The sequence below is a fragment of the Liolophura sinensis genome, chromosome 7 (assembly GCF_032854445.1).
Source record: "Liolophura sinensis isolate JHLJ2023 chromosome 7, CUHK_Ljap_v2, whole genome shotgun sequence".
NCBI lineage: Eukaryota > Metazoa > Mollusca > Polyplacophora > Chitonida > Chitonidae > Liolophura > Liolophura sinensis.
Genome location: NC_088301.1, coordinates 2,857,138 through 2,881,257, shown reverse-complemented (window position 1 = coordinate 2,881,257; position 24,120 = coordinate 2,857,138). Strand labels below are relative to the sequence as shown.

Below are 24,120 nucleotides of genomic sequence, written 5' to 3'. Positions count from 1 at the left end.
TTATGTTGTCTGTTTTAATTGGTGTCAAGGCTGAGTAGCAAGGCTCTATGGTGGACTATACTGGTAAATTCTTGATTACCAAAGGAAAAAGACCCTTGTTGGCCCACAGGCACTACACAAATGGGTCTCAGGTTTAAATCCAGGTCTCGCTGATTTTAAGCTGAGCCATTGAATCGAGAGTTTGTCAAGTGATGCGAAAGGTGGTGGTCTACCCGTATCACTACGATTTCCTCCTCACGGAAACCTGCAATCCAAGCAGGTTTCATTATTAAATTCATTATTAATCCAAAAAATATGTATATATTGATACAAAAAAATGTAAGGAATATATACTTTGAGTCAAATCAAGGCAGCAGGAGCGATTTTAATAAGTTGAAAGTGTTACTTACGGTATGCTTTTATTCCATACCAGACTACGCTACTCGTGCAGGAACCTCTCAACAATGCGAGTTCAGCCCCTGCTGGTTTTCTCTCCAGCCATGTATGTGTTCATACCTGTCAGCAACCTGCGGATGGCCGTGGGTTTTCCCCGCGTTCTGCCCGGTTTTCTCCCATGATGATGCTGTCTGCCGTCTCATTTAAGTGAAGTACTCTTCAGCGCAGCGTGAAGAACCGATAAAACAAAATGAAATAAATATTACACATGTATAGGTCTTCAAGTTGGTTGCTGTTTGACAGACATGGATAGAGCTCATATCGTCCAAAACAAAATCATCTGGAAGAAAGTTGGTTAAATTGTCAAGATGTACAGTTGTTTCCTACAAGACTAAGCATGACCTCGAAGGACATTTAGTGGAACATAAATTTTCAATAATTTCGACCTGGGGTTGCTCAGATATCTAGCTGTGGATGAGCTCGGTAAGACTCTGAGGTGTGAGGATGTGACCTATTCCTAAAACATATGGTTGATCCATTTTTGCTTCTGATAATCTTTCTTGGTGGATTAACGGGAAATAGGTTTAATATGTTACACAAAACAAGTCTAACGAGAGTGGTGAGAAGGATGGTGTGGTGACATTGAGTATGTAGTGGGCATACGTGCCAGCCGCGAGGGCATCCAGTTTTGGGGGTGATAAACATTGTCATTTTGGCATAGATTAACCGCGACAACATTCAGTTGTGGGGTGATGAACATTGCCATGTGGTTGACATAGGTTAACTGCGACAACATTCAGTTGTGGGGTGATGAACATTGTTATGTAGTTAAGGTAGCAGCCAGCCGAGGAAACATTCAGTTGTGGGGTGATGAACATTGTCATGTAGTTGGTATAGCTTAACTGCGAAAACATTCAGTTGTGGGGTGATGAACATTGTCAAGCGGTTGGCATAGATTAACAGCGACAACGTTCAGTTGTGGGGTGATGAACATTGTCAAGCGGTTGGCATAGATTAACAGCGACAACGTTCAGTTGTGGGGTGATGAACATTGTCATGTGGTTGGCATAGATTAACCGCGACAACATTCAGTGGTGGGGTGATGAACATTGTCATGTTGTTGGCATAGGTTAACTACGACAACATTCAGCTGTGATGTGATGAATATTGTCATGTGGTTGGCATAGATTAACCGCGACAACATTCAGTGGTGGGGTGATGAACATTGTCATGTTGTTGGCATAGGTTAACTACGACAACATTCAGCTGTGAGGTGATGAATATTGTCATGTAGTTGGTATAGGTTAACCACAAAGACATTCAGCTGTAGGGTGATGAACATTGTCATGTTGTTGGCATAGGTTAACTACGACAACATTCAGCTGTGAGGTGATGAACATTGTCATGTGGTTGGCATAGGTTAACCACAACGACATTTAACTGTGGGGTGATGAACATTGTCATGTGATTGGCACAGGTTAACCACAACAACATTTAGCTGTGAGGTGATGAACATTGTCTTTTAGTTGGCATGTATAGGTGCCAGCCGAGAGAGCATTCAGTTCTGGGGTGGTGAACATTGGTATGTAGTTGAGGTAGGTGTCAGCCGAGGGAACAATCAGTTGTGGGGTGATGAACATTGGCATGTAGTTGGCATAGGTGCAGGCTGAGGGAATATTCAGTAGTGCGGTGCTGGGCATTAGGCATGAAGTTGGCGCAGGTGCCATCAGCGGAAACATCCAGTTTTGGCGTGATTAACATTGGCATGTAGTTGGCGTAGGTGCCATCAGCCGGATCATCCGGTTCTGGGGTGAGGGACATTGGTATTTAGTTGGCATAGGTGACAGCCGCTGGGCTGTAATTCTATCATAAAGGTAGCCACCTTCATACATAAGTGAAATATTCTTCAGTGCGACGTAAAAACAGTCAAAACTCCACGAGACCTGCGGCTCTGGTGATATATGTAAGTTGATTGTAATTGACATGACCATTAATTTTGAAGACATTCATTGCCATGCTACACGAAATTTCTATAGTTGCAATCAACTTAGCTGGTGACGGCTTTGTGAAATGACCGGGACAAACACCCGTGAGTACATGTATAGGACGTCTTAATCAGTCATAGTACTTGCATGTACTTGTACGTCGTGTACGTCGAGCGTCGTGTTAAGAGAATGTACTTGTATATAGGCTATCCTGTATCGACAGGCTTGAGCGTTAGAGTGATCTCCCTTTAATCGCACAAGGCTGACTGCTTTGCCCGCGACAAAAGAAACGGTCGCATGCTCATATTTACTGCTACAATATCTGTCATATATAAAGTACCTGTACATGCTTACCTTTTGTCATTTATTGTCTCTTATTTCATTTCGGCTGTTTTCTTCCTGTATGGGTCTTTTATCGTTCACTTGGTAAAAGGATAGACTGCAGATTTGTGAAATGTACGTGTACATCTGGCTGGCTTTCGTTGTTTCCAGTCAGTGTGAAATTAAGTAGGTATATATAGACCCCAATATGTCAGCCGTTCTCTGGTTTTCACTGTTATCAGGTTGTGCGACAAACGTATTCATGATGCATGTTAACCTTTGTTAACATGCATATGTATATGTATCATGTAGTCAGGGGCCTCAGTCGCTCAGTTGGTTAGGGCTAGCGCAGCGTAATGACCCAGAAGCCTCTCACCAATGCGGTCGCCGTGAGTTGAACTCCAGCTCGTGCTGGCTTCCCTTCCAGCTGTACTTGAGAGGGTCTGTCAGCAACTTGCGGATGATCGTGGGTTTCCACCAGGCCCTGCTTGGTTTCCTCCCACCATAATGCTGGCCGCCATCGTGTAAGTGAAATATTCTTGAGTACGGCGTAAAACACCAATCAAATAAATAAAGTATCATGCAGTCCTGGATCCGCTGTCACTAAAGCAGTCAGGATAACCTCCAAATCACAACTAATGCAGCTCCAATCTCGTCTGAATTTCCATGAATGCCATAGGAACTCCAATAACGGGCTAGAATATATACACGTCAGAGGTTAAACCCACAATCGCGCGCTTCTGTGAAATTTCACGATATTTCTTCAATATATAGATTCTTCATTGTGTTGGTCCATGCTTTTCTGTGAAATGAATTGTACAATTGTGTTTATAACGGATAAATCATGATTTGTTAAAATGTTTTGCCAATAAAGCGTTTGATTTGATTAAGAACATGTATTGTTACTATAACAGATATGAACATATAAGACAAGCGCATAATAATCTAGAACATACATTATATATTCATGTACCATGTATGCATAGTAATCTTATATATAATGTCTAGATGAAAAAAAAAACAATGAACGGGGAAAATCTAAAGGAACGCGGTTAAAATCTATAAATCTATCTCTAAAACTTACTCTATACGAGTGGTACATTGTATTGTTTCAAAAAATGTGCATCATGCACATCATCTATGTATCCACTGTGCACAGATTGTGCTACACAATGACGTGTGTCAGAGGCACACAGTTGATGTGCCGCTAATACACATACCATTGAGGATTTCTACACAGTCGTTTTTAGAGAGCAGACTAACTTTAACATGCATCTTGTTTTTGCAGCCCCAGCACCCCCCCCCCCCCCCCATTATCCCTACAGAATACAGACTATTTGAGACGTGATACAACTTAATTACATGCACATCATTCATACAGGGGACGTATTCAGTTCCCAGGTATTTCGAATATACTATACTGTGTGCAACTTCTAGTATAATCGACTAAAGGTTTCTCAAGACATTGAGCATGCATACAATGTCTACAGCTCAGGAACACATTGTACAAAACATAACGGTACTAGAACCTCTGTTAAGCAAACTTTTGCCTGGAATATTGATGGAATTTTTATATCCGGAGAGCAAAAAGATTTTAAAAATTACTTTCAAAACTAATTTGTTTTTACCTTAATGAAAGTAGAAAGAAAAATCTTTGAAAAAAAAAAAAGAAACATGGGTGTTTTTCAAACTGCTATATATCTTCGTTTCAGTTGAACGGCTTTAATTAGCACGGAGTGCATTTTGTCCTAACCAGTGGGATAACCACAGCGCATTCTCTTATTGTCAGCTAAAATATTACGTCCACTAGAAAAGACAGCTCTTAGGTAAAAGGATGTATTTAGGGTAGGCCGACATGTAGTGGGTCTTCGTTTTGTCCTTTTCTCACGAATAGTATTTTCTTTTGGCTATCGTAGGCAGGCCTACTGAATTTGATGTTGCAAGGAAATCTTTGAAGTTAAATGTCCCCTTTTGCCCCACGTACTATCCGCTGTATTTCATGTTTACTTTGCATTGCATGTATGCATTAATGTATGCCTGCATATCCACATACAGTAGTCCTAGGTGAGCGTGTACGGCACAAACGCAACAATATCTACGTGCACCATTTGGTAGAAACCAACACTGATGCAAACAAATTTATGGAACACCGGTAACCAAATGTCTTGTACATCAAACTTTTGAAAGACCCGCGTGGCGTTATAGATAGCTTGTTTAGTTGGGTTCGCTGCACCTGTACTAGTGTGACATCTGAACCGACAATCCCACATCCTAAATGTACTTCAGAATGTATGCGTAGGCCTACATCACTGATTCAACATGTGTGAATAGGGGCCTATAGGCGGTTCCACAAATATGTACTTATAACTGGTTGGGATTCCCAACGGAAGATAGATTTAACTTTCGAACGTACCAAATCACTGATATAAACACGCTGACGTGTGTGGAAAGTTTTCTTTTGTAGTTAGGGTATTCGTTTTAAAACTGTTATTTTAGTCATGAGTTAAACAATTCTAGTACCCGGTACCGTCACGTGCTACCGCCACGTGATAAACCGGAAGTAGCCGGAATTTACCGCGCCTTGCCGAACGCTGACACCATATAAAACCCAGTCTCTCCGCCATCTTTGCTAAGTAGTGTGTCCATGTGTAGAAACAGAAGGGCATGTTGACAGCAAAGCGAGCGTTTCGATAGCGGTGTGCCGGCTCTCTAAAGAGCGATCGTTTTGAATTTTATTTGTTTGGACCCAGAGAAATACCGAAAATTCCGGCCTTAAAGTTAAACGACGCCGACGGTTGGGAAGCTTCTTCTTCGGTATGATCACATCAAGTTTTTAGTGTCCGTTCGAAAGAACATGTCTAGTCCAGCATGTTTCACCATTCATGTCTTCCTTATTGGCCAGGGATTGCGCAAGTGTTTGACATCCCTCTTCCTCACTTTGTTTCTATGAGACCTGTCAGCACTTGTCATTGAATGTTGGAACAATTACCCACGTACGCGTAGAATGTGTTACATTTAAAATTTGCTGAATAAGTGTGAACTAAATATGGCGAATAGGTCATTGCCCTGCGTGTATTAGTCTGTTGAGATTGCACTAAGGGGTTGTTTAGTATAGAAACCAGTGATTAATGACTTTGCCATGTAGGAGCATTAATGATATGCTTCTATGTCATCAGCCAGTGATAACTTTCTGGTGTACAGAATTATATAGATGGGGCTGTTGTCACAAGCCAGTCTTCACAACTGCCCAATGTTTAATTAATTCTTTCAACTGGTGTGAAATACGCGTGTGAAATTCCTAAACCAATAACGTTTCAGTCATTGTTTCTCGTCGCTCGACTACAGGTAATTTTACTGAATACAAGCCCTGAAAGACTTCAGTTCCATTTTTTACACTGGTCTGCCGTCATTGGAGTCTCAACGCTTACGATGTTAATTTCGTACTCAACGAAGGTCCAGGCCGATTCTCTTTGTTATCGAACAAGTGTTGCGAAATAAAATACACCAACCTAAGGACCTGCTTGCCATACCCAACACACTGCCACCGTGCATCTCTATTAGATTTAGAATAGATTTATCATGGCAATGAAGGCAGCTAGGGAATGCCGAAAGCCGCCATCTTCCCACTACTCGACTATGAAGCAGGACGTGTGTAGCTGCTTAACATGGTGGCAGTTGATGAGGAGCATATACTGTTGAAACCTTCATGTGTGTAATAAATCTGTTCTAGATCGAGTAGGGACGGTGGGTGTGGAAAGCAGGTCTTTAGGTTGGTTTATTTTATTTGCGTGACACTTGTTCGGTAACAAAGAGAATTAGTCTGGACCTTTGTTGATAGCAAAATTAACATTGTAAGGGTCAAGACTCCAAAGATGCTAGGCCAGAATGGAAAAAGTTGTAGTCTTACGGGGCTAACAGGTTTCCTCTAGCACAGTTGTAGGGTTAGGCTGTTATACCAACACGCTATCATTTAACCTGGTAGAAGCTAAGATCCCACTGAAGTGCTCACATCTCACCATTAAATCTATGCTCTGAGTGTTTCTACATGTTTTCTTAGTAAAATCCATATATTCTATTGGCCTACCTTGTTATAAGTCTAACATAGACATCAAAACTCTTTTATCACTGAAGGAAATTGTGATAGGTCGCCTCTATATGTAAATCATAAAAGTAAACCTAACAAGAAAACAAACTCAAATTCTTCTATTTGTAGAAATAAACAGCATGAAATGATCTTATTCAGGGAGGTAAAGAGTACCTGCGTGTGTGCTGCATTGCACACTCGGATGTTGTTTGAAAGGTCATGTCCATTTGATCAGTACATTTGCGCATGGCCTGCAACTAAGGGCCATGTAGAATTATTGTTATATGTGTCTGGGTTGTAATTCGTGTATTTCACAAGTCACCGTGTAGGAAACAAAAGTGTATTGCAGTTGTTAATAACCCCCCGGTATGATTATGACCAGATAGCGAGGTTGTAGGTTGTTAAGTGTAGCTTTTCATTTCTAATCTATAGGTATTTTATACGATTCCTACTAATAGTAATACATGGCTGCCAGACGTTATTTCTGGAGTGTCTGCACTCTCCTCTCATCCATGTAATCACACTCAGTCCTCCTTAACCCAGCCAACCCCTGGTCTCTGTCCAACCTGCAGGCCCACTAGGAGCTCAGTATTACACGTATGTGTATCACACACTTTGGTCCACCACTTAAAATTACAACTGGTAATTTATTACATATATAAAAATAAAAAATAAGATTATTAAATTAATACCATTTCTGGTGGTCCAACTGAACTATGCATGTAAGTGTACATCTTCACAGACATTTGATGTTATCTTTTATTACTGTAAGATAGTGAAGTAAAAATTGAAGTAATGAAAAAGGGAAAGGAAACATTAATTAAATGCAAATATGTTGTAACTTTTCAGTCCTGACAGGGCCTGTTTGCACTACTACACAACTATTGTATAATTAATAGTTGAATATTACCATAGCAAAACATGTTTGCAAACATGGCAGTTACAAATAACTTAGCCTAGAGCAGGTTTGTAGAACTGGAACCAGTTCTAGTTACCCATTTAACATTTCCCATTTCTCCACCAGGCAGTGTACTAGGTTAATGGCAATCTTTATTTAGTTCTAAACCTTGGCCAGCAACCCAGCGCCTAAATGCTAGTATGCTGTAAGTGTTCAGGTGTGTGCCCAACCAGGTAATATATATATATATATATATATATATATATATATATATATATATATATACCTATGCACTGTTCGGCTTTCTGTACCTATAAAAACTGAACAGCACACACATACAATAATTCAGGTCATTTAACCTCTTGCATATTGAATGCTTGGAGCCACTTGTGCTTAATTCACCAAATATTCTTACATATTGAGAACAGTATATGGGGATCATTTAAACTCTGAGTGGATAATGATTTTGACCCTACACTATTTATAAAATAGAAAGCCATTCTTGCACATGAAAACCTGAGCTAACAAAAATTGTTCAGGCCCTGTCAACAGCAGACAGTGCTGCTGTGGTGGTGTGACGTCACAATCACCCATGATAGAATGCAGCATCATGAAGAAAAGTTTTGTCAGCCTGTGCAGTAATTCAGCTGCGCAGGGTTTAAATTATATATACCCTCTTATGGTCATTTTCTGCACCAGAGACAAGTGTATGTCAACATTTTTACCCATGTGATCAGCCATTGGCAATCGAGAATCCCAGACGATGTAGGGACAATTTGCTATGTCCATGATGCAATTTAGAAAAGAAAATTTGGCATTGTGACAGTGCATCAAGAAATTTTACTAATGCCACTCAAACTTGTGCTCTGTGGAAGTAAAACAATTTTGTATGAACTTTTTATTGCTAAGCCGTCAAATTTTTATTAAATGACTTAATTTTACTACTTGATTGGCTCTACTGTTGGGAGTCCCAAATTTTTTCGGGACCTAAAAGTATGTATGGCCCTGATCACTGGCATTGTATTTGTGATAAGGTTTTTTATTTGGTGCATTTACCTTCTGAATTGTGACACAAGGTGAGGATTTTACAAAATTAAGTTAGGGAATGTTATTATAGACATATTTAGAAAATGAGTATTCTGAATAAATAGTTTGTATTTAAGGAGTACTGTCACGTCCCTTCGGCTTTTCTCACCTAAAGCAAACTCTAGGTGTGCTAATAACACATAACTGACGCGAAAACAGTTTGGGGAGTATGAATTTATGTGTGTTTATCACATTCTTAATCTTCTTTAAGGGATGATATGATCACAAACATGTATCACAGCTCAAAACAAGACAAAAGGCTGTGTATATACATGTTCATGTATTTGTTATCTGGCTAGCTGATCCAACTGATCACATGAGCTTATTGTTGTATGGGTTATGCTGATAAAACACAGATTTCACCTACATCATCATGCACATGTAACATGATTACAGAAGTGAAGTCAATGTGAGGAACAGGCTTAACAGAACGAGATTCATGTGCTCCCAGCCTGTTAGTCATGGGGCAGTGAGTGGGTGGAGAGATGGAGGGGAGGGGGTTGGGCAACACATTCTCCAGGTACTGGTAGCTGTACATCTGTCCCTCTAGAGACCAGACACAAGATTGAGTTGAGCTCTGCTTTCCCACCTCTGACCTGACCTTAGAGAGGCCCAGAGAACATGTTCTTTTCTGCTCTGTGTGGGAAAGGCTGGTGAAATCAATCCTCCTACCTCTGTGAGGTGCTTAGGCTACTCAAGCCAATGAGGCCATCCTGTTTATCTACCCCTATGTGTACTTAAGTGAAGTTTGTGGAGGGATAGGCAGGCCATTGAAGTGCACTTGCCCCATTCTCCCGCCAAAAACCTCATACAACTGTGAAAGCAGTAAATAGGTGTATACATTAGGGGGCATCATGCATCAGTATACAGTATACACCAATACTCCAGATAACATTAAATAAGATGGCATGTCTACGAACAGGGTTGATTTTTTAGCTTTGACTGTCAACTCTGTACTTGCAAGTAACGCGGTTGGTCAAAGTTTTGACTTTCTTTAAACAAGGGAAATTTTGTCCTGTGATTTGTTGCGTCCTCTAATTCAACTGGCCCAACAAAAACTGGACAGAAAACACTATTTCATTCAACTGATCAAATATGTTGAGTCACTGTGACAAATCAAACCAATCTGAACATGGAAGACATGAACTTTGTGGGAGATATTGCTGGTGTTGTGATATTGTGCTAGTTTCTGATTTACAAGAAACCACTGTTCTTTTTATACATTTACATTTAATTCTCCAAGTACGTGTCCTTGTGTATTTCTAGTCTGAGTTTGAACTGTTGAGCATACACAGTTCACAAAATTGTCAGGATAGATACAAGCATGTCCCAAAATATTTATGAAGCTAATCCTTCAATGAGAATTCATGTGTTACCTTATTTATATGATGTGCCTGCACCTTGTGTCACATGCTTGCACCTTGTTTGTATGATGTGCTTGCACCTTGTTTGTATTTTGTGCTTGCACCTTGTGTCATGGTGTTCTTGCACCTTGTTTGTGTCATGTGCTTGCGCCTTGTTTGTGTCATGTGCTTGCACCTTATTTGAATGCGCCTGTACATGTGCTCTCTGGAGAACAATAAATACATTTACATGTTGTGGATTTTTTTGTGTACATTTCATTGTCAAGGAAAAATTAGCAGAAATGATATGGTACCAGTTCTGTAGCATAGAATATGTCATTATGTACGTCAAGAAACATGTACATCTTCCTTCACTCTCTCTTTACCATGTGGCACGAGGTCCAAAAACCATTTAAATACATTTACTGTATTTGATATTTTGAGGTATAGGCAGCAATATAAATGAGTCATTCTGCACTCTCGTGAAGAATGTTAAGGTGGTCTTACATGAAGTTTGGTGGTGATAGCTTGATTTTATTCTATCAGGGTATAAACTTGTCTCTAGGTCATAAATTCCCAAGGCATGTGACTCACTCCACTTGTCTGAGAGGCATTGATATCATGCAGATTTAGATGGATATAAAATGTCAAGGGACTGGTACGCTTACATGTTTGAACTGACAAATGAAAAGCCAGAGTGTATTAGAGACTGGGTAAATACACATTTACACAATTGCACTCTGCCAATTTCTTCTCAACTTAATACTGGCCACCGTCGTGGAAGTGAAATATTCATGAGTGCTGCGTAAAACATCAACCAAGTAAATATATAATTATAAATAAATAAATTATACCTACCTGGTACATACAATGAAAAAAAAAATGAGTATGTGTATATTTACATTATAATTTTGTACCAGTATATCTATAGAGTATATCTATAGTCAGAGAAGGTCTGGTTTAATTATAGTGTATCTATAAATCAGCTGGTTTTTAATGACGATATTGTTATATTATTGTATTATCTCTCTGAAGCAACAGCTTGCCAGGTTCTTCTCAGTTTTCAGTGACTTGAGACAGTAATTATGTTGCCTTTGTGGGAACTCCTGTACACATTTTTATTGGGTTGATCCATGTCCATAATTATGGGTCTTCTAAGTGCTGACTTTAACTTGCTTTTGGTATATATAAATACATGGACTGTACATTACGTAAATGTAAGAATTTATTGTAGACCAGTGAGGGCAGGAGACGTTCATTTGTCTGTTCAGTTAATTATTGTGTGTTATTTCCATGTTCAATTTGTGTATTCTTTTTCTCTCCCCAGGGCAAGGCCATTAGTAAAGCAAGCCCTGAGGGCTCCTACCGGACGGTAGACTTCAACGCAGAACCACCCTGGGATCCCAGCTAGCATCGGCTGAAAGCAGGTGTTTTTGTGGCCAGGTATGATGTTGCTCTAGCTGGTAATACATGTAAATGTGGTGCAGTTGTCCCTCATGTATATCACTCTTTCTAGTAACATGACTGTAGTCAGCTCAACAATCTTGATACAAAAATCCCTTGTGCAAAATGCCATGAGCTTCTGTCTGATGGGTACATAGATAAATTCAGTTAATAAAATAGTGGCTAATGGGCAACAAAGACTCTTAATCATGTTAAGTGTTTTTAATTGTCATTCATTTAACTGCATTTAAGTGCATTTACAGTTAATGAAGTTACTCTAATTTTGTTTTTTCTGTCTTGTCTTCAGATTGTTTGTATACTCAGATATTCAGCTTAACTTTGTTGTTGTTGTTTTGACTGACAAGCTACAACAATGAAGCAGTATTTAGGAAATAACTGTACTGTAGAAATTCTTCCCTTTGAGAAATCCAAACAACGTCTCATCACTGACAAACTAGAGTGCCGTGGACTGGAGGTAATTATACTGATTTACCTGTTGTCTTTCTTTTATATAGTTTACAGACAGTGTTAGCCATTTCTAACTTTTATAACATAATTTACTCCACCACATATTTCCTATAATAAAGCCAGTGAACAGCAGCTTGAAAAAAGATCCCCAAAAGAAACAGACTTTTGAAGAAAATCACATAAGATTTACGTAATTATCAAAAGTTCAGATTTAAGGTTCACACAACACTGGTTACTTACATGTGTTTCTAGTGCCTGGTAAGTGACTGAAAATGATTTGTGAAGTTATCTGCATGTATTTCTGGTGCTTGGTAGACCTACGTAGAAATAAATGGTTTGTAAAATCTGGTTTTTTTACTTGCATTTCTAGTGCCTAGTACCTAGAAGAAAATGGTTTACGAAATCTGGTTACTTGCACCTACATTTATTTCTGGTGCCTATTACTTGAAAGTAAATGGCTGAAAATGCTTTGTGAAATCGACATCAGGGAATAAGGCTTTAGGGAATGCTGTGACTGCTTGTGTAAGCTAATTTAGCCATGCAGTCAGATTTTAAGGCTTTTGGGTCTGTTCACTACAGGATACTGAGGACGCCTTCTTCATTGGTGACTTGGGTGATATTATCCATAAACATAAAGCGTGGGTTTCCCTTCTTCCCCGCATTCAGCCCTTTTATGGTAAGTTCCTTCTTAATCTGCTTTCTCTTAAATACATGTATTTATCAAATTTGAATAGATAAGGTATTAGATAAGTATTTTCAGCTTTTGAAATGAATTTAATGCCAGGTCGATACTTCATATATACAGTAATAACAGCGTTAAAGGATGTTGGTGCAGGGATGTGCCTAACAGTCCCTTTGTCTCATGATATTACATTACAGCATGGCGGGGAAAATCAGCACATTTAACATGCTGGGTATATTATGATGGATGACTTCATGTACGGGAATTACCATGCAAATCTCCAAAATATCGAAAAAAAATTGTGTATAATTTACAGTATATACCCTCCCATGTTAAAATGCTCTGAGTTGCCCTACAGGTCACTAAAGCAACAAAGTCATGGCACAAAGGGATGTCCCCATGATGTTATAACTTTTAAATTTGAAACTGCCATATTAGCCAAGAAGGCAACCACAAAGCTGTAGAACCTCATATGAAATAGGATTTCTTGTTTATAAATTGCCTCAAGGAAAGCATTGGCATTTGTCAAATTGTGTGTGTTTCAGCTGTGAAATGTAATGACAGCCCTGCAGTGCTGAAGACCCTGGCCGAGCTTGGCACGTCCTTTGATTGTGCTAGCAAGGTAAGTACTTGTCATACACATATTGGATTTTGATAGATTTGTCCGCCTTGATTCTGATGTTTTTGCGTCTCGTTTGATATAGTTTCATCTCAGTTTTACAGTACATCCAGGTCATATCCCTATATCCTCCTCCCATTGTGGCCAGATTGTTTGCATCTGGTACGTTGTCTGGGGCCTATCCATGTTTGATGGCCGAAGTTTCGCGTCACCACACGAATAGGAAGGGGAACATTGTCAGTGTATGGACAGTGTATCTTACACTGCCCTCATGACCCAAGGCAGCAATTGTTGTAGAATTCTGCTGTACTGTACATCCACTTGAGATACCGGAGTGCTCTGTAGTCATTAGTTTCCTGTATTCAAGGGTATTGTTCTGAAACTTGGCTGCAGATTTAATTCAGTACTGGCTTAGAATGCTCTGTCCACAAGCTGGTTTAGTAGCAAGGCAAGTGAGACCTAGAACTCTTATGATTAAGCAGAAACACCGGTGTCGCCAGCTTATGTGGACCAGTCGTGTAACAATAACGACAGATAACGTCACACGATTGAGTAGGCTAGGCTGGCGACATTGGTGTTTCCATATAATAGTTAACACCTATAGTCTCCACTGAAAATGTCTTGTTACTCCAAGTAGATTTGACCAATTACTCTCGCTGTGGAAGACTCAGACTTTTGCACCATTGGCCTGTTGTTACTGGCAGGTGTCCTGCTTTAGCCATGGCCGTGCTGCTACTGGTCCCAGACGAATTGTTGCTGCGACATTAACCTGTACTGACTGGCTACTGGTCCCAGACAAAGACTCCTCATTATTAACCTTTACTCACTGGCTACTTGTCCCAGGCAAAGACCCGTCATTATTAACCTGTACTGACTGGCTACTAGTCCCAGACAAAATCACATCATTATATACCTGTACTCACAGGCTATTCGTCCCAGACAAAGACGTCATTATTAACCTGTACACACTGGCTACTTTTCCCAGACAAAGACCCGTCATTATTAACCTGTACTGACAGGCTACTCGTCCCAGACAAAATCACATCATTATATACCTGTACTCACAGGCTATTAGTCCCAGACAAAGACGTCATTATTAACCTGTACACACTGGCTACTTGTCCCAGACAAAGACCCGTCATTATTAACCTGTACTGACTGGCTGCTCGTCCCAGACAAAATCACATCATTATATACGTGTACTCAAAGGCTATTCGTTCCAGACAAAGACGTCATTATTAACCTGTACACACTGGCTACTTGTCCCAGACAAAATCACATCATTATATACATGTATCTGTACTCACAGGCTATTCGTCCCAGACAAAGACTCGTCATTATTAACCTTTACTCACAGGCTATTCGTCCCAGACAAAGACGTCATTATTAACCTGTACACACTGGCTACTTGTCCCAGACAAAGACCCGTCATTATTAACCTGCACTGACTGGCTACTTGTCTCAGACAGAATCACATCATTATATACCTGTACTCACAGGCTATTCGTCCCAGACAAAGACGTTATTATTAACCTGTACACACTGGCTACTTGTCCCAGACAAAGTCACGTCATTATTATCCTGGACTGACTGGCTACTTGTCCCAGACAAAGTCACGTCATTATTATCCTGGACTGACTGGCTACTCGTCCCAGACAAAGTCACGTCATTATTATCCTGGACTGACTGGCTACTTGCCCCAGACAATGTCGCGCCATTATTAACCTGTACTTACTGGCTGCTGGTGCCGGACAATGTCACGTCATTATTATCCTGGACTGACTGGCTACTTGTCCCATACAAAGTCATGTCATTGTTAACCTGTAACAGTAGTCCCGAACAGAGTCACCTGTACCAGCTGGCTACTGTTTCCGGACAGTCATCAGGTCTGTTTTAGCCTGTACTCACTGGCTACTGATTGCAGGCAGCAGTGTCTAGTACTGACTTAGTACTGGTTTTCATGTCAGCAGTGGTCAGTGCTTCACCACTGGCTGATTACTCGTCCCAGGCAGATGGGGTGTTTTAGCAGTAAACTGGTTTCTTGTCCCAAGCAGTTGTGTAAGGAGAGGTCAAGTGCAGACTGGTTACTCATCCCAGGCTGGTGAGGTGTTTCAGCTGTAAACTGGTTTCTGACTCCAAGGAGTCCTGTAAGCGGAGATCAGTGCAGACTGGTTACTCATCTCAGGCAGGTGGGTGAGGATTCATCTATACAAAGTCTACCTGTGACCAGAGTTGATTCTGCTTCTCTCCATTTTGGTTTTGTAAATCAGATAAATTTTCTGTTGAAGTATCAATATTTGGTGGTAAGGTGTAACAAACAGACTAACAATGTATGGGCAGGAGGAGCAAGACAAGCTGTGACTGCTGCATTGATTCTCTATATGTATACATCATAACAGTTACATGAGCATCCAGTCAAACTTCATTTGGCATTTTGTGAATTTGTCATGTTCTGAAAATTTACTCAATGTTTTGCACAATCCTTAACAAAAACATCAGAAAAGAATAAGACTAGATAATGCAGTAAAACAGAAATTAGGAAATTTTAGAAACTGCAAAGCTTTTAGTGTTATGATTCTTGCAGCATTTGTCTTTGATTTGGAAATGCAGAAAGTGGGTGGCATGTGGACGACAGTCTGCTTAGACACTAGTTTGTTGCCAGTCTGGACTGTATGTAAATGTAGCACTGTAAATTAAAAAAATGTCTTCTCTTTGTAGGCTGAGATTGAGAAAGTGCTGAAGCTAGGCGTGGCTCCATCTCGTATCATCTTTGCTAACCCTTGTAAACAAGCCTCGTTCATTCGTTATGCTCGCAAGACTCATGTCTCAATGATGACCTTTGATAATGAGGCAGAGCTGCACAAGATCAAGAACCTCTACCCTGATGCTAAGTACGTATACTAAGTAGTTTTATCAGAATAAAACCCTGACTGAGGTAAATTGACAAATTTCACTGGTGAAGTCTGACCATTTACAAGCTATCACACAGGCGTCGCTGCTCTGGTTTTACTCTCTGTGTGATAGGTCTAAAATTACACTTGTATCTCCCCTGGAGCTGTCTCTCCTTCTATTTGTCCATCCTCTGTATGATATTCTGAAAGCACTCTTCCATTGTGTTGATATTAGTGGTCCTAAGGAAGACTGTGTGACTTACGGTTTGGTTAAGAATGTGTACAATCGTTTTTCAGACTTGTGTTACGGGTTCTGCCCCCGAGTGAATTCAAGGTGCAGTGTGAGCTGGGCATCAAGTTTGGTTGTCATCCCAAGGATTGTTACCATCTGCTGAAAGTGGCTAAAGGACTAGGGCTTAATGTTTTCGGAGTCAGGTGAGGCAGATAGGGCAACAAAATTATATGTAGCTTGTGACTAAATTTACAACACTGGTGATTTTGTAGAGCAGGATGTATATGTGTACAGATGTGTAATCTCTTAAAGTAGATATTTACCTGATACTGTGTGTCACATCAGTGGGAGAGTGGGCTGTGGCCAAGTGCTTAGGGCGCTTGTCTTTCTGTGGCCAGGTTGGAATTTGAGGATTCTCCCACTCAGATTGTTCCTCCTGCTGCTTGTCATATCGTGCCATTCTACATGTATATGTGAATATTCCTACATGTGGCATTGAATGAGAATGAGAAAAATATATGTTACTTTGGAGTGCTAAGAAATTGCAAATCAAACGTGATGTTTAAGGCTACTGACGTTCAGCGAAGGGTGATTCTACACTATGCTAAAAATACAGCCCTGTTATGGAATAAATGCTTTACTCTTTTGTGGGAACAGCTTATTCATTTGAATCAAATGCTAAACTTAAAATATTTTATGTGTACTTGTAGTTTTTTAGCTGAGCACTCTAGTAATACAACTCAAATTCTGATACAAAGTGTAGAAAATTTGAATGCAGCAAATCATTGTGTTTTTTATTTGTGTTGTTTCTGAAATTCATATAATTTGTATAATCATTCAGTGATTTAAATGATTCCTGACAGCATATTGTTAAGCGTGGAGCATAGCCTTAAAGGCAATCACAGCCCATGGCTACGTCCGCGGCAAACCTACTTAGCCAAACCTGCTGTAGAGCCAGCTGGCATGACAGGAGGTAGATTGGTACTACCGTTACTCACTGGTCTAGGGCTACTAGTTTGACTCGGCTGTGTCCACCTGAGCATAACAGACATGTAACTGTGGAATTGTTCGGACTAACCTCCTGACCTCATTTCTGACCTCCAGTTTCCATGTCGGGAGTGGGTGTGAGGACGCACGAGCGTTTGAAGCAGCCATTTCTGTGTCCAGAAAAGTATTCGACCAAGGGCTGGAGCTTGGCTTCAAGATGACTCTACTGGATATTGGAGGTGGATTCCCTGGACAGCAGTCTGCTCCGATCAGCTTTAGGGAGGTAAGGTACAATATCAGTACTGTTACATTTGTACCAGTCTATGTTTGTTACCAAGACATTCGTGTAGGCACTAGTGGTTGTTGCTTGGTTTTGTGCCCACACATTGGGTGTGATCTGTTCTAGGTTTGTCAGATTATAACTGTCTAACATGTACCCTTCATGTGTACTGTCAGATTGTAACAGGGTGCGCACTGTCCTTGAAACTCCTTGAAAAATACAATTTCATTTTCAAGTACTTGAAAGCCCTTAAAAAAGACAAATACTCCTGGAATCTCCTTGAAAATCTGAGATTGTCCTGAACTTAAATATTGTCTGCTGACCGCCGAGTCTGTATATCAGGAGCTCGCTGATAATTCTCCTGTAATCAGGGCTTCAGCTGGCACTCGCCATTGTCGCAAATTTAAAACAACTTTTTGAAATGGCGATAAAATTTGAAGAAATGTGAATGTTTTCGGCGACAAATTTATTTACTAAAGAAAAAATACAGACGTTATACAAAATCTACCATGAGATTTTTCTGGGGTTTTGAGAAGATTTTCACAATTTTTCTTATTAAAAAAAATAACCCACTTACTTTCATTTCAAACAGCCTTTTCTCAGTGAAACAACAACAACAACACAGTTGTATGGCGATGACTTACCAGAAATCGATACAGGGGGTGTTTGGTATTGTTGCAAGTTGACTTACAGTAAATAACGCTTGAAATCATTTTTGTTTCATAACAAATGAGAATCATAGCATTTTGGGGATGCCTTTCATCGCCAATTGTAAAAAAAAAAAAAAAATTATCAAGTTAAATAAATCAAGACTGCATTACACCTGTAAATGAAGTTATCTCCCATGAAAAATTTAATGTTTTCTACTTTATAAACTTTTGATTTTGGATCCGAAGTAACTTAAATGTTTCAGAATATGTAACGTTACGTACATGTATGCTGTGTGGTTTTCTCCTCTCAAACTGTGTTTCTCCAGTGTACTGATCATAATGCTGCATTTAAATAAATTGAATTTACTAATTAATTTCATAACTAATTTTTCTGATAGAGGAGATTACATTTCACTAGGATCCTACAGATAGCTTGAAAAAAGGAAGGATTTTAAAAAAAAACAAAAAACAAACACAAGCTGCCAAGCATTGATCCATTATTTTGAGTTGTTTTAAATGTAACGTTTGATAAATTCCAGATACACCTGGAAGAGACCAAACAGATTCTTGCAGCTACGCCAAAGCAAATAAAAATTAATTACAGAAGGAGGCCTACAAGAGCCATGGCCGCTAAGGCAGTATGGCTAAAGAAAAATAGTATTTACTACAAAATGTGATGAGTGGCTAAAGTCACTGGCTAAAAAAAATACTGACCCAGAAAAAGCCTGGTATAATGGTATATCGCGTTCATTTTTTTTTTTGACTGAGCCACGACCGGGTCAAAGAATGTGTCGCATTACAAAGGTGAAGGGCAGAGATTTCTTGCAAAAGCAGGCATGCTATAATTTGCACCATTGTATGTTTAAACTAGGCTTGAAAATGACAAAAAACTCCTGGAGAACTCCTTGAATTTCATTTTCATATACCTGCACGAACCCTGTGTAAGTGTCTAACATGTACACTTCACGAGTACTGTCAGATTACAGCTGACTAACATGTACCCTTTACGTGTACCCAACTTTTACCGTTGATGTTTACCCTCAGATTGTGGCTGTGTCTAACTTGTACCTTTGATGTGTACCCTCAGATACCCTAAGATTGTCACTCTGTATGACTTGTACTCTTGACATGTACCTCGAGGCTGTGACTTTGTACCTTTGTGGCCTTCAGATTTTGACTGTGTCCAACTTTGATGTGTACCCTCAGATTGTGACTGTGTCTAATTTGAAACTTCGACGTGTACTTTGTGGCTGTGTCTAACCTGAACCTTTGACATATTCTTGTACCCCCAGATTGTGACTGTGTCTAACTTGTACTTTTGACGTGCACCTGCAGATTGCGGCTGTCGTGAAGCAGGCACTGGCTGAACACTTCCCTGAGGAGAGTAGAGTACGAGTGATAGCCGAACCAGGACGCTACTTTGTGGCCTCAGCCTTCACTCTGGCTGTCAATATTATAGCTAAGAGAGTGGTGGCCAGGGAGGCAGAAACATCAAGCCCTGGGCAAGGTAGGTGTCCACTCAGAGAGCTTGTTACATTCTAGACCATAAGTTTCTATATTCTGACACATGAATGTGCATGCATGTTGATGGCCCAAATCAGTGCCCTCCCTTCCTTATATATTTATTATTATTCTCATATGGTGAGTTGACGTGCATGAAGTAGCAATACTGGCCAGATTCTGCTGAGGAATTCTGCAGACTTGCAACTTTGGTCATGCTGCGTAACAGGCCATACAGACATGCAGCTGTCACCATTGTATTTAGATAAATGCATGAAATTTCATATTAACATATATTATGATTGAAATCTGAAGGGAAATTTTGCAGTAGGCAGACATTAGAGTGTGGTCCTAGTTTATACAATGTGTTGTGGTAAATATAGGCCATTTCATTAAAATATCAGGCATTCTCGCAAACTTTGTAGCTGTTGGAAGTGTCAAATGGGATTCTGTACTATGTCTAAAAATGGTAAGTAGTAGGGTTTGTCATTGAAATAGAAGGCTATGTGGACAAAGGTTAAAGAGTTGTCTCCCTTTCATTGAACATTCCCAAACTGTATGGGTAACAAAAATTTAATCTTTTACCATTTTCCAGTGATGAAATGTTTTCTTTAGTTTTGTGTGACAACATCTTTTGAAAAGTATTAGTTTAGTTTCAGCTAAGGTTTTAATGTTTCTGGTGTGTTTGCTGTAGTTGCCAGCCTGGGAGAGCCAACAAAGGACCAGGAGCCTGCATACATGTACTATGTGAACGATGGTGTGTACGGCTCCTTTAACTGCCTTCTCTATGACCATGCCCATGTCACAGCCAGTGTTTTGCAGGTAAGCACCCCTACGCCCCCTTCCATTCAGTTTGTTCTCCACGCCTGTCCTCAGTCAGTCCCGTTTGGTCTGTTCTTTTTAAACAGGAATCATCGTTGACGTCACAGCTGCAAACTACGTAATTTCCCCACTGACAGCTGGGACATTAAGAAAACTGTGCTGTAAAGTAACTTTTACCCCCCAAAGTGAAAGGTGAAAAATTTCTTTGTACTGTTATATGCTATTACACATGATAAAGTGCACATTAACAAAGAAAACCAAAGTGTTTCATGTATCCTTTAAGCTAGGAAATGGAAGCTTAGAATGATTTTACCTGTGAAAGGTTCTGGAAACCCTGGATTTTCTCATCACCATGAGCATCTCTTTCCCTAACTCATTTTCACCTCAATTTTTTTGTTATCCTTTGATAATATTTTTTGATTTTTTGAAATTGAAATTCACATGTGTCTATGTGTACATTATCTCTCCACTCTTGTATTATTGTATTATTCTGATTATCATTTTTGTCATTTAAGAAAGGTTTGTCTAGATAAAGGATTGTGTTATTTTAATTTTGGCATGCATTGTAAACAAATTGTTTTCAGAATCGAAGAACTTTTCTGGTTTGTTTTGAAGTTAAAGTGTTCTATGTATGTACTCTTAGGATTGTGAGGACGAGCAACCATTCACCAGCAGTATCTGGGGACCGACATGCGACGGCTTGGACTGCATTCTGCAGAAGGTACTTCTCCCAGAGCTGAACATCGGACAATGGCTGTACTTTGAGGACATGGGTGCATACACCATGTGTGCTGCATCATCATTCAATGGCATGCCCAAACCTAGATGCCATTACTACGCTCAAACAGAGACCTGGTAAGTTGTCATCGCTCAGTGGCATGCCTAAACCTAGATGCCATTACTACGCTTCAACAGGGATCTGGTTAGTTGTCTTCAGGTAGAGGGGTCAATTCCAAAGTTATTTCTGACTTCAGTTAAAATTTAATGTGCTAGTTTAGTCCGAAGATAAACCAGAGAGAAATATCAAAATATGAGGGATATGTTATGGAACGTAGCCAGCACCACAGTTCAGAAAGATTTACAATGGATAACATTATTTAACCCCTGCAAGCTAAGAGTCCTCAAAAAAACAAAATCCTTCTGAATTTCCAGAAAATTTTCCTAATCTGACGTGATAATATTCCTTATGTGACAATGAATGAGGCAAATTACATGGAATATGGCAGTTATGCTGGAATGACATCGTGCGTGTTTGAAAGTATGTCATTTGTAACAATATGTTGGCAGTGGGTGACATCAAATGTTCTTGCTTGATGGCATGCCAGGCAAAATCGGAAATGACAAAGAACGTTTGTTGCCATGTTATCCACTCGAACTAACCACTGCGTTTTTTTTTTTAAGAAGCAATTCTGATTATCTTGATCTGTATTATTTAACCTTGCTTTTGGGACATACAGGTCTTGACTAGAGTCACTGTTTAAAATCTTGTAGCAGTGCTTGATTTTTAGGGTTGAAAGTTGAAAGTTCAGCTCCAGGTGACAAAAGCTCTTGTGTTGTAGATGAAGAACATGAATGGAAATCAGGATGGCATTGAAACATAAGCTATCAGTTATTAGCCTCCCAAGCTCATTCAGTTGTGCCGACAGGAATACATGCACAGTGGACAGACATTTTAATGCTTGATTTGTGTGAATTAAGTATAAGGTTGCTAACACAGTGGGAAGATAGGCCAACTTCAGGCTTTTGCAGAAATTTCTGACATATAATCAAAACCAGATTTTACCTTTTTCTTGGTAATAATGCACATACATGTATACATGTGTGTGCTGTACATCGTTACAGTGTATTTAGGGTTGACTGACTGGACTGGAGCATCTGAGGTTGAAGAGGTGTCTCTGGAGAAGACTAGGTGATAAACACTGTTTATTGCAGTCTGTCTTGCACAGGCAGATTCAGGCGAGCGATTCTTGCCACAAGGACGGTTATATTGCTTGGTATCTTCTTGTACCCATTAAGGATCTTGTGCAAATGTCTTCTCTATTCAACCCTGAGGTACGTGTTTGTTTTTCAGGCATACCGTGTTCCCTGCCAAGCCTAAGAAGTTGGAGCGATGTATTTGTGCCATACCCCAGATGAAGGCTGGACACGAGTGCGGAGACCTGGATATGTCCAAGCTGACGTACATACCAGATGACACCTGTACCAAGGTGGATCTTTGAAAGCCAAATGTTCACTCCTAGATACCATCTATATATAGCCCTGAGATAATTCCCAAATGATTCTCGATAGCTTTGGATTACATAGTTAATTACTAGCATTCCTGTGCCAGGTTAGTAAGACAAACTTGTAAGGTTTGCCGTGCGGCTTTAAGTACATGTACTTCTGTTTACATAATGGTTGTTGACACGTTTTATGTTCTTGTTTTTTAAAATACATCAGTATTAGAATCCATTATAAAGAGAGGAAATTGATGGATAACTAAAATTGTAGCTGAGATCATGAGAGGTCTTGATCAAACCAACATTATGTTGATATCATGAGTGGTTGATTTCTCAAAGGGAAGAATTTTTTGACAGTTTCATTATCAGTTTTTGTCCTTCCAGCAATATTCCAAGCTTTGAAGGGAAGTTAAGTTGATTTCTGAGTATACAAACAATTTAAACACCTGCTCTATCTCTCACCTGGCCAGTTCTTTTTATTTATTTTTATTTTTTTTTTATTTTTTTTTTTTCTGGTTTAACGGTAATTTAATTTTTCTGCTGTATATTTTCAATTTGTTTTTTTTTTTATTGATAAAAAATTGAAATGAACTGCGATTGCACTAGACCAGTCTTCAGTGTGGTGCTCTATTATTGTTCAGTATTGTAAGAATGTTGCTAGGTGCTGTATGCTGCTGTACCAATGGGTTCATCATTACCTGGTCACTTTTGTCTGGAGAATTTTTGAATTTCTCATCAATTTATGCCCACATTTGGTTCAAGGTAAATTTCAAAGTTTTCAGATTTGAATTAAGACAACAAAGTGACATTTTGATGCCTTCCCTGGTTTTGTTCATATTGATTACAACTGTATCACATTCTTAAAAGTCCCAACACTATTGTTTCTATTGTGTAAATGAACACACTATAAATGCTGTGATTTAATTAACATGCTTTCTTTCAACACATTCTTTTGAATAAGATTTTTTGACAATTGGCAATGAGATATTATAATTTATATTAAGTACTGTAGAGAAATAATGATTATCTGGAAGATTTGTTCATGTACATTGATCCTGTCTGGAAAGTCTTTTTCCATTGTGACTAGGAATCACTTCTGAAATGTCCTCTTCATTTTGGTTAGAGGTTATTAATAAAGCAGTCGCTCTTTTGGCATTTGCACATATGTATATATCTGTACCTGAATGTCCGCCTTCAAGACCTGACTTGGCGCGTTTTTCATTCTTCTGTCGTGA

General features: G+C 39.6%; 1 protein-coding gene across 1 annotated transcript; it reads left to right on the top strand.

The window, feature by feature from the left end:
- The first annotated feature begins 5,292 nt into the window (after positions 1–5,292).
- LOC135469974 (ornithine decarboxylase-like) lies at positions 5,293–23,373 on the top strand. The gene is made up of 12 exons (XM_064748650.1): positions 5,293–5,495; positions 11,420–11,535; positions 11,843–12,010; positions 12,583–12,679; positions 13,231–13,307; positions 16,023–16,195; positions 16,493–16,630; positions 17,532–17,697; positions 19,680–19,851; positions 20,539–20,666; positions 21,310–21,521; positions 22,738–23,373. The coding sequence occupies exons 3-12, from the start codon at positions 11,909–11,911 to the stop codon at positions 22,883–22,885; spliced, it is 1,413 nt and encodes a 470-aa protein (XP_064604720.1). The 5' UTR covers positions 5,293–5,495; positions 11,420–11,535; positions 11,843–11,908; the 3' UTR covers positions 22,886–23,373.
- The last annotated feature ends 747 nt before the right edge of the window (positions 23,374–24,120 follow it).

Excerpts from the sequence above, each read along its gene's own strand:
- LOC135469974 (XM_064748650.1), top strand. The coding sequence starts at position 11,909 with ATGAAGCAGTATTTAGGAAATAACTGTACTGTAGAAATTCTTCCCTTT. Across the intron at positions 12,011-12,582 it reads TAGAGTGCCGTGGACTGGAG|GATACTGAGGACGCCTTCTT; the intron begins GTAATTATACTG and ends TGTTCACTACAG. Across the intron at positions 16,631-17,531 it reads CTTAATGTTTTCGGAGTCAG|TTTCCATGTCGGGAGTGGGT; the intron begins GTGAGGCAGATA and ends TCTGACCTCCAG.